General features: G+C 44.5%; 1 protein-coding gene across 15 annotated transcripts in view; it reads right to left on the bottom strand.

The window, feature by feature from the left end:
• MTMR3 (myotubularin related protein 3) overlaps nucleotides 1-16,186 on the bottom strand; it is a 233,500-nt gene that overhangs the window by 76,962 nt on the left and 140,352 nt on the right. For all 15 annotated transcript variants that reach the window (XR_013348063.1, XM_077835116.1, XM_077835112.1 and 12 more), the window contains 2 exons: nucleotides 13,757-13,839; nucleotides 10,638-10,804 (listed from right to left, as the gene is read on the bottom strand). Coding sequence is in view for 14 of the 15 variants with exons in the window: in XM_077835116.1 (XP_077691242.1) it covers nucleotides 10,638-10,804; nucleotides 13,757-13,839 (250 nt within the window). In the remaining variant the exon portion in view is untranslated. The remainder of the gene's footprint in view (nucleotides 1-10,637; nucleotides 10,805-13,756; nucleotides 13,840-16,186) is intronic.

Raw genomic sequence — 16,186 nt, 5'->3', positions numbered from 1 at the left:
GAGGATGCGTATACCTTGCATCTGAGCAGATCTAATCACTTACTCTCCTTGTCAGATGGGGTGGAGCAGGGAAACTGGTGTTTGGTCTTTTGGTTGACTGCATCTACTACCAGCAAGTTTGGCACTGGATGAGTGAAAATGAATTCAGAGCCCTTGGAAGGGATGAAGTACTTCCAATCTGCTCGCTTGCAGTGGGAGGTTGCCAGATGGCCTTAGTAGGTTCCAAAATGGCTGCATTGATTGGTAATGCAATCCTAGAAGAAGAGGGCTGCAAGATGTCCATTAGCTCATGCTGCTGTTCAGGAACCTTCTCCAGGTTAATTCTTAACTCATTGGCAAGTCTTTTAAAAAGATCTCGGGGGGAGGTAATGCCTCATCAGGCGTAACTACTGGGTTGGAGGCAGGTCATGATTGATCCTGCAGTTGTGACAGTGCTGCCTGGTGTCTTAAGCCAGTGGCAGATTAGTCAACTGGCAGTACCAGACAGGTGTTGTGCCTGGCTGTGGTGGCATAGCGAGTGTGGTCTCAAGGATAAGGTGCCCATGGAGCCCAATATTGCCACAGTGGTGGGAAGGACATGGGTTGTGCCATCCAGGGGTTTACACACCACAGGGCAGGAGCCTAAGAGTAGGATGAGGTAACTTTTCTATGACCTCTATTGGTTGGTGTCTGACAACAGGAGATTTGATAGGGTGAAAATTCTCCCTACAGTCCAGATTCCTCAACATTGGAGGAAGGCTGTCAGGACCCTGACTGAGCATTTGGAGAGAAGTAGGTGTTAAGCACGGGTGACTGCAAGATAGGTGACACCAGCAGGTCCTATGACTCCATGAATTGCAGTGCTGCAGCCCCTCTGAAATGAGGGCTATGTAAGAGGAATTTCTTGTGAAGAAAGGCTCCTCTGCACCTGTGTCCTGAACCTTGTTTCACTGCTGGCCAGCTCAGAGGATGACAGTGCTGGGAGAGCAAGAATAGCCTGCAGGGGGTCAAGCATGTCAACATGTGTCGGAACCGCTTCCATTGCGGTGCCAAATGGTGCCGTGAGAGGCAGGCAACTGGAAGCCTCTGCACCAGAGCTCTGTGCTCCAGCCACAGGCGGGTTTCGTGTGGCGCCAGAGGAGCCCAGAGCATCAAAAGTACTCAGCTGGGGAAGCACCAGGAGGGAGGCTGTAGACCTGCCCAGGAAAGTCTTCTCCGCTGAAGTACCTTTTGCGGGTGAGAGAGGGTGCCTTGTTTGAGGGTTTCTTTTCTTTCTTTGAGGCTGGGGGGAGCAGCAGCATGCAGTGGAGTCGGTGCCTGGGTCTGAAACTCCTCCTAAGGACTTCTGGAGGAAGAGCAGTTTTAGTCTCCACTCCCTGTCCTTACGTGTCCTGGATTTTAGCTTGCTGAAGTGGGCACATTTTTGGGGGATGTGGCACTCCCCTAAACATTTTATACACTTTGAATGGCCATCTGAGGGAGGGATGGCATCATTGCAGGTAGAGCAGTGCTTAAACCCTGGGGAGCCAGGCATGTCAGAAGCGGCTGCCACTGACAGGAACAAGAAGTGGGTTTTGGGGTTTTTTGTTTTCCCAGTAGTAATTAGATACCACTTCTCCTATCTTTCTCTCCTAACTAACAAGGAAGATATTTGAACAAAGGGAGAGGTCTCTAAGGAGTTTGCTGAGCTCCGTCTCAGGCCGGGGATGGTAGAGAAGGAACTGAGGAGACCGGTCACGTAAGCGTACTATTGAGGCACACTCAGTGCATGGGGCAGTCTCTGTGCATGCATGACTGGTATGAGTACTGCTGTCAATCTCAGAGCAAAGGGGCAGGGACACACCAACACCTGGAGTGGAGAACCCACAGGGACATCTCTCGAAGAAGAATGGGAGGATCTTCTTTCTGAGACGCCTGGGTCTCAACTGAGACACTATTTCCTGTGACTGGGAAGATTAAGACCAATATTTAATGGGTCTGTGCCCTTCAGATTTTTATAGTTCATCTTGAGCCATAATCTATTCTAATGCTCCATGCATGATGTTTTAGAACTCTACTTTTCTATTTTTCTGTTTTATGCTATTTGGATACATAGCAGCACAATTTAGCATTCTTGCACTTATTACACCATTGGGGCACCTCCATAAAAAGAAATAAAATATAAAGTACTGAAGCAATTTCCTCCATTACACCCCCAACTCTGTGTGTCTGCCACTAATCCACTCTAGCTATAATTCAACACTTAAAGTACAAAAAACTCTCACCAGTAATAAGTGAACTGCAGGGGAAGGGAAAATTCTCACAAAGGATAAAATGAGAATTAATAGGATTCAGTAGATCTTTTTTTTTCTCCCCCCGATAGGTTACGCTTTCAGAGAAGGAGTTTTGACCAGTAAAAGCTAATCAAGGAGTAAATTAACGGTAGACTGCACCCATGCTTGCTGGGGAAACAGAACTACTAGGGAACTTCAATACCTGGAAAGATCATGGAGAAAATAATTAAGCAATCAATTTGCAGACACCTCAAAGACAATAAGGTGACAGGTAAGTCAGCATGGATTTGTCAAACAAATCATGTCGAACCAACCTATAGTTTTCTTTGACAGGGTACATTCCAACCGGGGATGTCCCCTGTTCTGCAAGAGGAGGTATGGAGTGACTGGGAGACAGACTGGTAGGCATGTAGCAAGCTGTGACAGGTAAGAGTACCAGGTCTGTCTCCGCCAAGTGGGAGCAATCAATACGACATGTTCTCCGTCTGTTCGTTTTCAGCAGGCCTTTCAACAGTAGGCAGGAAAGTCATAGAGAAGATCCCCATCTCAGGACAAGAGAAGAGCATCACCCAGAGAGTGTTGTCCTATCCCTGCTGGGGAGCAGTAGCGTGGACATCTCTTGTTCAGGTAAGTGGCAAACAGATCTGTGGTTGGCATCCCCCACCGCCTGAATAGATCGTGAAGTGCTACTGGGTCTCTCACTTGTGGTAGTGTGGGAATCTGCGACTGAGACGGTCTGCTATTGAGTTTTGTGTGCCTGGGAGGTAAGCTGCTGACAATGTGACATTGTGGGCAATACACCAGTTCCATAGTCTCTCTGCCTTCGCACAGAGCGAGGGCAACCTGGCTCCTCCTTGTCAATTTATGTCATGTGTATATACAGGCTAGACTGTCCATTGGGACTCTCATGTGCAATCCTCTGATCAGTGGGAGGAAGTGGGCACAGACATTCCTGACCACCCTTAGCTCAGGGAGATCTCTCTGTGGGTGACCACTTGCTTTGTGTCATGAGGTTGTTTAGATGTGCACCTCACCCTATGAGCAATGCAGCAGGGGTGGAAAGCAATAATGCAGGGTTTTGTGAGAAGGGAACCCCTTAGCAAACATTTGCTGGGTCTTTCCACCAGCCCAAGTAGTTCGACCCTGGTGGATAGTGACAGGGGTTTGTCTAGTCCAGTGGCCCCCAAACTTTTCAGGGTCAAGCCCCTGCTTACTCCTGTCTGTGCCCATCCACCCCCGAGTGGGGCTGGGATGTGCAGGGGCTGCTACAGGGGGTGGGTTTGGGGCCAGGAGCAGAACTGCAACCAGGCCTGCAGCTGGGTGTGGAGCTGCAGCCGGGGCCAAGGCTTGGGATGGAGCCAGGCCCAGGGCTGGGAACCAGGCCAGAGCAGAGCTGGGGGATAGGGCAGGGGCTGGGTTGTGCTCACATGCACACCCCATTCATTCCTCTGCTTCCCCTCTTGGGGGGCACACCCCATAGTTTGGGGAACTCTGGTCTAGTCTGCTCCTGTTTGGTCTGTAAACCCAGCTGAACCACATCTCAAGGCATAACATGTGAAGCCTGGCATGTGGTATTACTCCTGTGCCTGCTGCCATATGCCCCAAGAGTTGGAGGAGGTCTCTGGCTAATATTTGCAGGCTATTTTGAACAGTCTCTATGTGTGTGGCCAAGGAGAGAAATCTGAGATAAGGAGAGCTCCGACCTGTAATGACTCGAAGTCAGCCCCTATGAATTCCAGATGTTGCACTGGAATGAGGATTGATTTCTGGGCATTGATCTGTAAGCCCAGGTCTGTAAACAAGTGCATTGCAGCTTTGGTGACACAGTGAGTCTCTTGAAGAGATCAGGCTCTGAGGAGGGTAAATCATGGTCCCCTGGGAGCACAAGAGTGCAGCCAATGCTGAGGGAATAATGGAAAATACTCTTGGGGCCAATAATAGTCCAAAGGGAGTACCCTGTACTGGTAATGGTCTTATCCTAGAGTGAATCTTGGAAATCATCTGAGTCAGCAGAATTGAAATATGAAAGAAGGCATCCTGAAGGCCAAGGGCTGAAAACCTGTTCCAGTGCTGGAATAATCATTGTTAGAGTGACCATCTTGAATTTTTGAGCTTTCTCAAACTTGTTGAGAGCTCTGAGGTCTAGGAAATAGCAAGAGTAGAACCTCTTTCCCTGTAGATGTTGAGATACTGGTTCTATGGCTCCTAATTTGACAAGAGGTAGATTGTCTTATCCTAGTAACTCTCTCGTGAGAAGGGTCCCTAAAGAGATACAGAGAAGGGTGTTGTGGAGGGGGCAGGGAAGTAAAATGGATAGAGTACACATTGGAATGATGGATCCTAGAGAGCATTTGCAATGTTAAAAGAAAAGGAGTACTTGTGGCACCTTAGAGACTAACCAATTTATTTGAGCATGAGCTTTCGTGACGAAGTGAGCTGTAGCTCACGAAAGCTCATGCTCAAATAAATTGGTTAGTCTCTAAGGTGCCACAAGTACTCCTTTTCTTTTTGCGAATACAGACTAACACGGCTGTTACTCTGGAACTTTGCAATGTTGTGTTCCCAGGTGCTGCAGAACACTGCCAACCGGTGGCCAAATGGTGGACAGCAGTGGTTGGTGCAGCAATGGGGGGGAGGGAGAAGGGGAATCTATTGATGCCTTGACCAACACATCAAAATTGGTAACTGGACGCAGACACCTGGGACAAGGAACATTGCAGGCCAGATGGCTTACACCTTGAAAATAGAGTCCTCCTTTTTCTTTTTGCAAATACAGACTAACACAGCTGCTACTCTGAAACCTTGACAATGTATTTTTCCTCTGCAGCTTGTACTAGCATTGAACTGGGTATTGGGAGATGTGTGGTTTGTGCTGGGGCTGCGGACTAAACTTCCTCTTTTGTCCTAGTGTGCAGATGCCCAGCAAATGAAGAGTGGCTCAAGAATCCTTCAGGGTGTGAAGAGAGGCACCAATATTTTCTGCAAAGAGTTTAGCGTCTTCAAAGGGAAGGTCTTTGACGATTCACTGTACCTCCTTTAAGAAGCCCAAGGGATGGAGTCATGACACACGTTGCATCACCACCACCATGGAGATGGACCTGGCTCTTGTGTTGGCTGCATCGATGGCAGATTGTAGCATTGTTTTTTGCTATTAACTGTCCCTCTTAAATAATGGCCTTAAATTGGTTGCGATGTAACTCAGGCAGCTGCTCAGTAAAATCAGTTTAGAATAATTTACATAATCTTATTTCACCATCAGGGCCTGGTAGTTGGTGATTTGAAACTGAAGCATGGCTGAGGCATACACCTTCTTTCCAAAAAGGTCCAAACACTTCCAGTCCCCATCACAAGGAGTGGACCTCATTGAGTATTGACAGCCATGGGAATTAACAGCATTCACCACAATGGAGTTGAGTGAAGGTGGGAGAAGAGGAACTATTTCCTGTGCTGGGACATAATATCTTTTGTCCACCCATTTGCAAGTAGGTACCACCAACACTGGGGTCTGCTAGATTATTCTTGGCAGGTCCAGAATGGCCTTGTTAATGGATAGGGAGATATCTGAGGAGGATGAATGGAGGATGTCAAGGAGACAATGATGTGTGTCCTTGACTTCCCCAGTGGTATTTGGTCCTGCAAAAGTCATCCTCCAGAGATGGTGGAGGAGGCATGATGGCCTCATCCAGGGAGGAGGAGGATATGGTCCTTGGGGTCACTTCTTCAGCAGTGCCCTTGTGTTCCTCCATGACTTCTTCCAGAGCTTCCAAAGCTCTGGAAGCTGCAGCCAAAGGGTGTGCCTTAAGGGTTCTCAGGTGGTGCAAGAAACTCAAGAACCATGGTGGCAATATGCAGCCCAATGGTCCCAGTATGGCTACTGGAGTGGCACCCAAGGGTGGCTGTATCAAGGTGGTGGCAGTAGGGTCATCTGAGGTTATGCTTGAGGTGCTGTTGATATTTGGAGTATTGTGATGCCACCTCATTAGATTCAGTATCTGAGCACTCACTAGAGTAGAGGAGCATGACAGGGCAGCAGGGAAGACTTCTATGCCGGTCAGACTTGGTGTGGAAGCTCAGACACTGAGAAGAGGGGACTCTGGTGTGTCCAGTACACGGAGGTCCCTAGTGTTCGAATTCCAGCAGTACTGACTTGGTGCCATTGGTGGTACCAGGGTGGGGCGGGAAGGAGACAGAGGAAATCTTGCCCAGACCAGTTACTTTGGTGCTGAATGAGGCTTTGAGAGTACCAATGTAGGATTGTGTGTACACTCTATTTTTAGTAGGGCCGTCAATTTAATTGCTATTAATTCACATGATTAACTCAAATTAATTGCACTAGTAAACTATAGAATACAAATTGAAATTACACATTTTGGATGGTTTTTCTATGTTTTCAAATATATTTATTTCAGTTACAACAAAGTGTACGGTGCTCACTTCATTTTTGATTACAAACATTTACACTGTAAAAAACAAGAGATAGTATTTTTCAGTTTACCTCATACGAGCACTCTAGTGCAATCTCTTTACCATGAAAGTGCAACTTACAAATGTAGGGTTTTTTGTTACATAACTGCACTCAAAAACAACCATGTAAAACTTTAGTCTACAAGTCTACTCAGTCCTACTTCAGCAAATCGTTAAGAGAAACAAGTTTTACACTTACAGGAGATAATGCTGCCCACTTAATTAAATCTCACCAGAAAGTGAGAACAGGCATTCTCATGGCACTGTAACTGGTGTCGCAAGATATTTACATGCCAGAGGCACTAAAGATTCATATACTTCTTCATGCCTCAGCCATTGTTCCAGAGGACATGCTTCCATGCTGATGCGTCTTTTTTTTTAAAGCATTAATTTTGTGACTGAACTCGTTGGGGGAGAATTGTATGTCTCCTGCTCTGTTTTACCCTCATTCTGCCATATATTTCATATTGTAGCAGTCTCGGATGATGACCCGGCACACGTTTTTCATTTTAAGAACACTTTCACTGCAAATTTGACAAAATGTAAAAGATGGCTACAGCACTCGACTCAAGATTTAAGAATCTGAAGTGCCTTCCAAAATCTGAGAGGGATGAGGTGTGGAGCATCCTTTCAGAAGTCTTAAAAGAGCAACACTCTGATGCAGAAATACAGAACCCAAACCACCAAAAAAGAAAATCAACCTTCTACTGGTGACAGTTGACTCAGATGATGAAAATGAACATGTGCCGGTCTGCCCTGCTTTGGATTCTTATCAAGCAGAACCTGGTCATCAGCATGGACGCATATCCTCCAGAATGGTGGTTGAAGCATCAAGGGACATATGAATCTTTAGCACATCTGGCATGTGACACCAGCTACAACAGTACCATGCAAACACTTGTTCTCACTTTCAGGTGACATTGTAAACAAGAAGCAGGAAGCATTATCTTCTGCAAATGTAAACGTGTTTGAGCGATTGGCTGAACAAGAAGTAGGATTGATTGGACTTGTAGGCTAAGGTTTTACATTGTTTTTATTTTTGAATGCAGGGTTTTTGTACATAATTCTACATTTGTAAGTTCAACTTTAATGATAAAGAAATTGCACTACAGTGCTTTATTAGGTGAATTGAAATATACTATTTTTTACAGTGCAAATGTTTACAAAGTGTACAGTGCTCACTTTATTTTTGATTATTCTGTGTTGTAATTGAAATCAATATATTTGAAAATGTAGAAAACATCAAAAAAATTAAATTGTATTCTGTTAACAGGGCAATTTTTTTAATTGCCCAATTAATCACAATTTTTTAAATTGCTTGACAGCCCCACTTTTCAGAGGAGTGCTTTCTCCTGTCCTTGTCCCTGGGTGCCCTTGACTTGGTACACACACGCTCATTGGGTCCATGGGTTTGTCAATAGTACCTGCCGCTGAGGACTTTCATGAGCCAGGGGTTCCAGCCTGAGATGGTCTCAGTGCTGATGGTACTGAGGATACCTAGCATTCCAGAGAGCACTTACAGCTGTCTTGGGACACACTGTGAGGACTTCCGGCTCTGTTTTTGACCATTTGTGAGAGGGGTCAGCAGCTTGTTTCTTTGACACTCAGCCTTTAGATGTTGAGGGCTGGGTGGGAAGACTCATGTCTGTCAGGTGACTCATGGTGCAGGTCATGAGAGTCAGAGAGCTGCCTCCATTAAGCTAATCTTCTGTCTGAGGTTGCTGCCCTTATGAGACCAGGGCCCAAGTTTCTGGCAGAAAGCACACTTCTGTTGAATGTGGTCTTCCCCCAAAACAGTGAATGCACTCTGACTGCTTATCTGCAACAGGGATCACCTCTTCAAGAGGCATTTCTTGAAGCCCAGTGAACCAGGCATACCCCATTAGAGGGAGTGTCCAAATGGGGGAGGAATTAGGAGAAGTCTATTTGTTTTTGTTTTGTTTTTTTTTTCCCCCCCTTCTTCCAGGGAGTAAAGGTAAGGGGGGGGGACTACAACTAAGGCTGTCTACACTGCCCACATCACTTTATTGCCAAGGCAGAGCTCTCCCAGTGATTAAATAAAACCCACCCCAAATGAGCAGTGGTAACTTTATCACCAAGATAAAGTGCTGTCTACACTGGCACTTTTCAGCACTAAAACTTTTGTTGCTGGGGGGGGGTCTTTTCACACCCATGAACGAAACAAGTTTTAGCACTGAAAGTGGCAGCATAGATGCAGCCTAAGAACTAGGAGTCTAACTATAGTGATGCAAATCAAAAGTAATGGTCCTAACAAACTGTGAATAGCTCCATCTCTAGCCAGGGGCAGATGAGAAGGAATTGAGGGGGTTAGCTGGAGTGTACTGACTAGCCCCAAGGCAGGGCAGGAGGGGAGACATGCATGCATGGGACACTGGACACTGCTAGGGAAGTTCTCTGATCTGCAGTGCAGGGATGCAAGCACACCTACAGTGGAGAACCCATAGGGCCACTACTCAAACCACTGTTTCTACTCTGGAATATTCAGCTTGGAAGAAAAAGGTCTTTCTTCTTTTGTTTAGCTATTTCTCTATTTTAACCTATAGGTGAGTGCAGCATTCATGAAAATCAAGTGCTGGCTGAAGAAAGCCTACATAACTCTCTCCCATTTTCTTTCTCCACATGACGGTGGCAATTTATATTGAACTTGACTGGCAATATCCTGGACCACAATTGAACAGAAATCGCCATTTACATTTAACTGTGTTAAATTTTGAGGCTTTTAGGGGTACAAATGGGAACCAGAATGAAATTAAACTCAATTCTAATCGGGACATGAGTGAGGATTCAAACCTGGATTTCAAGGGGCAAAAGGATCCGTCACAACTCTCGTACACCAACTTTGCTTGGTTAACTCATACACAGCACCTCCTCCCCACCCCTGGTCTTTAAAGACATGGTGAGCACAGATGTTAAGAGTTTCCACACATGGAAGTCTGACACATGATAATACCAATGTTGGACTGGCGAAGGGTCATTTTATAAGAGCACAAAGATACCACAGGTTTCAGAGTGGTAGCAGTGTTAGTCTGTATCGGCAAAAAGAACGAGGAGTACTTGTGGCACCTTAGACTAACAAATGTATTGGAGCATAAGCTTTTGTGGGCTATTATCAGCAGGAGGGGAAAAAAAAACCTTTTGTAGTCATAATCAGGATGGTCCATTTCAAACAGTTCACAAAAAGATGTGAGTAACAGTAGGGGAAAAATAGCATGGGGAAATGATTTTACTATGTGTAATGACCCATCCACTCCCAGTCTTTATTCAAGCCTAATTTAACTGTCCAGTTTGCAAATTAATTCCAATTCTGCAGTTTCTCGTTGGAGTCTGGTTTTTGAAGGTTTTTTTGTTGGAAAATTGCAACTTCCAGGTCTGAAATTGAGTGACCAGGGAGGTTGAAGTGTTCTCTGACTAGTTTTTGAATGTTACAATTCTTGATGCCTGATTTGTGTCCATTTATTCTTTTGCGTAAAGATTGTCTGGTTTGGCCAATGTATATGGCAGAGTCCCTGCTGTTAACAGCCCACCTCAATCAATGAGTCTCATTACTTGGTATGGTAACACCCATTTTGTGTGTGTGTGTGTGTGTGTGTGTGTGTGTGTGTGTGTGTAATCTTCCTACTGTATTTTCCATTGCATGCATCTGATGAAGTGGGTTTTAGCCCACGAAAGCTTACGCTCAAATAAAGTTAATACAATACTTCAGTTAGACTATTCATGTGAAGTTGTTTGAAACTGGGTATTCAAGTAAAGGGTAACATTAGCACAGAATTCACACTTTGTCAATACACTTCTTTGGAAGTTCACAAATTCTGTATTCCAGGAATCACAAGATAAAAGGGCAGAAGATGGGCATCTAAAGGCCAAAGTATCTCTTGAGATATGCAAAGTGTTTCTGCATACCTGGCCGGCACAAATCCCCATGCTGTTCTTTTTCGCTGGCATACACCTCCATACACCAAGCATGGTATGCAAATGAAAAAAGGTCCTCTATCTTCGAAGGAGGGCGAATGGCATTGTTCAGTCGCTTAAGCCACTCTTGACATTGCTCAAAGGTAGAGAACTGACACCTGTCCCAGAACCAAACATACATTTATTAATTTTTCATGCAGAGATCTGGTCATAAAATGCAATGAGTGATTAACTTTGGTGCAAACCAGAGATGAGAATGAACTGTTCTTTCTATTTCAGATGCTGTTGTGTAAACTTTAATGGATAGTAAACATAATTATTCAGATAGTAATGTAATTATCCTAGGGAGTTGTCCTTCCCCCCCCCCCCCCCCGCCCCGCATAACCTTATTTCTTTTGTATATGCCTATGTTTTGGCTCTCTGAATTTCCACATGGACAATAACCAGGGAAAAATTCTTCATTTGTAAATACAGGTTTTTAAAAGAAAATGGTCTGATTGTTGCTGACATCATACTGAAAGATATATCAAACATGAAGTCAGATTAAACCATATGTATAAATAGTCCTACCAAATTCATGGTCCATTTTGGTCAATTTCATGGCCATAGGATTTTAAAAATAGTAAATTTCATGATTTCAGCTATTTAAATCTGAAATTTCAGTGTTATAATTGTAGGGGTCCTGACCCAAAAAGGAATAGTGTGTGTGTGGGAGCTTCAAGGTTATTGTAGAGGGGGCTGCGGTAGTGCTACGCTTCCTTCTGTGCTGCTGCTGCTGGCGGGGCGCTGCCTTCAGAGCTGGGCAGCTGGAGAGCGGTGGCTGCTGGCCGGGAGCCCCGCGCTGAAAGCGGAACCACCGCCAGCAGCAGGGCAGAACTAAGCATGGCCTGGTACAGTATTGACACTCTTCCTTCTGCGCTGCTGCCTGCAGAGCTGGGCCCTCAGTCAGCAGCTGCCACTCTCTGGATGCCCAGCTCTCAAGGCAGCAGCACAGAAGTAAGGTGGCATGGTAGGGTGTTGCCACCCTTACTTCTGCGTTGCTGCTGGTGGGGCGCTGCCTTCAGAGCCGGGTGCCCGGCCGACAGCTGCCGCTCTCTGGCCACCCAGCCCTGATGGCGGTGCAGAAGTAAGGGTGGCAATACTGCAACCCTCAAAAAATAACCTCGTGAACCCTCTACAACTCCCTTTTGGGTCAGGACCCCCAATTTGAGATATGTTAGTCTCCCCCGTGAAATCTGTATACGATAGGGTAAAAGCACTCGAAAGACCAGATTTCATGGTCTGTGACATGTTTTTCATGGCTGTGAATTTGGTAGGGCCCTATGTATAAAGAGCATAATTTTGGGATTATTAAATAAACCATTGTTATCTTGTCCTAGTTGCTCGGGCCCTAATTCATAAAGGGACTTATGCACATGTCTAAACTCATGAGTAGTCCCATTGACTTCAATGAGCCTACTCAAAGTAAAGAATGTGTTTAAGTATCAGAGGGGTAGCTGTGTTAGTTTGTATCCACAAAACCAATGAGGAATCTGGTGGCACCTTAAAAACTAACAGATTTATTTGAGCATAAACTTTCATGGGTTAAAAAAAAAAAAAGTGGGTTTTTCACCCACAAAAGCTTAGGCTCAAGTAAGTCTGTTAGTCTTTAAAGTTGCCACCGGACTCCTGAATGTGTTTAAAGTATCTTGCTGAATCAGGACCTCAAAAGGGAGTCAAAACAGAACTCTGTAACAAATTGTAATACATTAGTATATATCCCTACAAACAAACACACATTTCTGGTAAGATACAGAGTAAGTACTGTATTCCCTTTAACCAATGCACTTATTTCACACCAAGGTGGACTAGTCCCAGTGTCTGTAGTCGTACACCTCTCTCCCCCTCTCTCAAATGCTAAACTTTCTCACTAATAATTTGCCAGAAGGCAAGTATAAACAATACTTCTTTCATTCAAGCTTTGTTTTCACATTTACAGCAGGAAAGAAACAGTAATGGAAGACAAATTAGAGTACCCTGACCACAAGAGCCACTAGTTTGCGAAATAATATTCCATAATTACAACAGCAGCTTAGCATTTCCAAATTGGTACTGTCCACTATGGAATAAGACTCAGAACAAGCACAGTGAAATAAGGATTTGCCCAAATTTGTACAAATGTATTAAGGAGTTTACAGTTATAAACAGGTAGCCCCAGAGTACATAAATAAAATTTACTCTTAGGTTTAAAACATGCAAACTATATTTTTCATGGGGAAAAGTCTTTTCATTTGTAATTATAATGTTTAAATGAAACTAGTGGTGGGGTGATTAGTACCAATTTCATATGAATGCCATCCAGATAATACCCCAGTTGCACTGATGGTTAAATACAGCAGTTGTGTCCCCTAAATGAATTAAGGTCTTGACTTCGTAGATTCTGAGTCCTGGAGTTCTGCACTCTGTAGACACATTCATATAAAATCACCCCATCACTAGTTTCTAGCTATGGATCTGTCTCATCCCTATACCCTCTCTTCCCAGTTCTCCCCCATATCTCCCACAAGTGCTGGAAGTGTGACTCTGACTAACTCTCACATGGCCTACATGAGGGGAGCCGTCCTTACTCCTTCCCTCATCCCTGAACAGCAGCACAAAGGTGCAGCAGATTCGAGTCCCAAATAGCCAGTTTGGGATCTAACGTTTTTGTCTAAGAAGCTGTACAATTCATTGATTTGTGTCTAGTTTTGTATCTTGGTAAGACCATTGTTACACTGGGAAAAACTACATGAAACAGACATTAATTTCAAAATAATCTTTAAAAATGTATTGCTCCATAGGGCTAGAACATCTCTACAACCAAAGCTATTTGGCTGATCAATTTCCAGAGTCGTAAAGATTTCAAACAAATATATTGTACTATAAGAGAGCAGACCCTCCTTCCTAAAATGTTCAGCTACAGTACACAGAATGAATCTTTTGAAGAAAGCATGTGCACAAAAGAGGGGGAAACATATCCCCTAAAATGTTGCAGCAATCCGTAATTTGAAGAAGTGCAAGGTTACCTTGCTTAGATTTCATACTTTTCCAAATGAAGCAACCCTTCCACCTGCAAAGTAGTTTGTACATACCTGATAACTTTGCAGTCTTTGCAAGTCAAGTGAAGTTGAAATATATCTCGGCATTCAACACTTTCTATAAGCTGTAATGGAACCTGTAATTAAAAAGATTAAATGACCTTATTCCAAAACACACTGACACTGCAGTTTCTGAGCATGTCCCATAGCAGCTTATTAGAGGGTTTTGTGGAGAAAGAGAGCGATAAATTTAACTAAATCAATAGTTCTGATGCAGTGTATTGCTGCATGTAAGATAGTTCCTTACTCTATTGTTTCTTAGCTGAGACCACAGGTTATATCATGGCGAAGACTAAAGGATAGAGAGTATAAGTGAAGGCGTGGGTGCTAGTCTGGGGCTCAGGAGACTCCCTGCCCTGCTACAGGCTTTCTGTGTGACCTTGGGAAAGTCACTTAGTCTCAGTGACTCAGCTCCCCACCTGTAAAATGGGGAGAATATCATTTCTCTACCCTATGGATGCTTCCAATCATTCTCCCATTGACTTTAGCTAGCAAGTCGGAAGGATTATCATGAAGGTTGCATGTAATAAATGAAGAGATGGGGATATTTGATGTGAAAACCCTACTTCATTCTAAATTGGAGCAGTTTTTCTAAGTCCTCCCTTTTTGACCAGATATCCTTATTTATAATTAATTATTTGTAAAACACCATGAACCTGCATGGCACTTTACAAACAAATACGAGATTACAATCTAGGTGCCAAAAGAGTGTTTACAATCCAGGTGATTTCCCCTTTTCAGAGAATTTGTCCATCTCTGTACCTGTTCATCCCTTCCTTCACGACTCTCCTTCCAAACCTAATCTTACATAGACAACCCTTCCTCACTGAATGCCCTATGCCCCTTACATTGCTAACTGTCTCCTCTTCCCACCCTCCAGACCATGACCACTCATTATTACTCCTCCTTCCTCAGTCTACAAGACCAACTCTACACTATTTCTTGCCTCTTTCTTTCAAAATCATTCTTCTGTTCTACTCCCTTCCAACCCACCTTTTCTCCAGCAACAAGTCTCTTCCCTTTTTGACAAGCCTTATTTAGTAACACAGCCTTCCACATTTCCTTCTAAGCAATTTGTCATCCTTTCTTCCAGGCAACCCTTCATATCAATTTCATTTCCTTTTCTTTCCGTACAATCCATCCTCTAGTCTTTGTCCACCTTCATCTCCTCTTCAGCCCCTTTTCCCATCCTTTATTACTCTCCCTATAAAACTCTTCCCTGCCAAGTTATCTTTCCTTATTCTCCCATCCTTTCTCACAGATGACCTTTCGTTTCCATCAAGCTCTTTTCTCATGCTGAAGCACACTGCAAATCAGACTCACTCAGTGCAGTTAGTCTATTCTTCAAAGAGCCATAAGTTATATTTGCAGGCAGTACACCATACAATAGTGTCTATCTAAATACAGCAGCGGAGATGCAACTTTTAAAAAAACAGCCATGCATTGCTATCAAAGCTCAACAATGTCACAGTATAGAGGGTATTGCAGCATCATGCTCTTGCAGTATCTCCGTTTCTCAACTGTTTCTGCTACAGTTAGTTATCTCCCTTCAAACATTAGCAACACTTTAGAACTCTGGAAAACATTATCAAAATTAAATAAAGTTTCTCTGAGTTTCTGAATTCCTGAGGCTGACTGTGGCTTAATGGAAACATTATGTCTGGGGGAAAAAGAATAGTAAAAGACGGTTACTCACCTTTGTGACTGTTGTTCTTGGAGGTGTGTTGCTCATCTCCATTCCAATTAGGTGTGCAAGTGCTGCATGCACGGCTGTCGGAAAATTTTTACCCTCGCAACACCAGGTGCCTTCATGGCGCTGGACATATACCCCAGCCGACCCAGCGCCGCCTCAGTTCCTTCTTGCCGGCTACTCCGACAGAGGGGAAGGAGGGCGGGTTTGGAATGGATATGAGCAACACATCTCGAAGAACAACAGTTACAAAGGTGAGTAACCGTCTTTTCCTCTTTGAGTGCTTGCTCATATCGATTCCAATTCCTGATCCCAAGCCTTACCTAGGTGATGGGGTCGGAGTGAAGTACCGTGGGTTGTAGAACCGCTCTACCAAACGCCGCATCGTCTCTGGCTTGTCGGACGATGGCATAGTGAGAGGTAAAAGTATGAACTGAAGACCAAGTAGCGGCTCTGTAGATCTCCTGGATTGGGACTTGAACCAGGAAAGCCGTCGACGAGGCCTGGGCCCTTGTAGAGTGAGGGGTGAGGGGCGGGGTCGGAACATCGGTCAGATCATAGCAAGCACGAATACAGGAAGTGATCCAAAAGGAGATCTGCTGGGATGAGACTGGGAGGCCCTTAATCTGTTCCGCCACAGCGACGAAGAGCTGGGTTGTTTTCCTTAACAGCTTCGTACGCTCAGTGTAGAAGGCCAGGGCCCTATGAACATCTAGGGAGTACAGCCGTTGTTC

The sequence above is a fragment of the Eretmochelys imbricata genome, chromosome 15 (assembly GCF_965152235.1).
Source record: "Eretmochelys imbricata isolate rEreImb1 chromosome 15, rEreImb1.hap1, whole genome shotgun sequence".
Classification (NCBI taxonomy): domain Eukaryota; kingdom Metazoa; phylum Chordata; order Testudines; family Cheloniidae; genus Eretmochelys; species Eretmochelys imbricata.
This window is presented reverse-complemented; position numbering and strand designations above follow the sequence as displayed.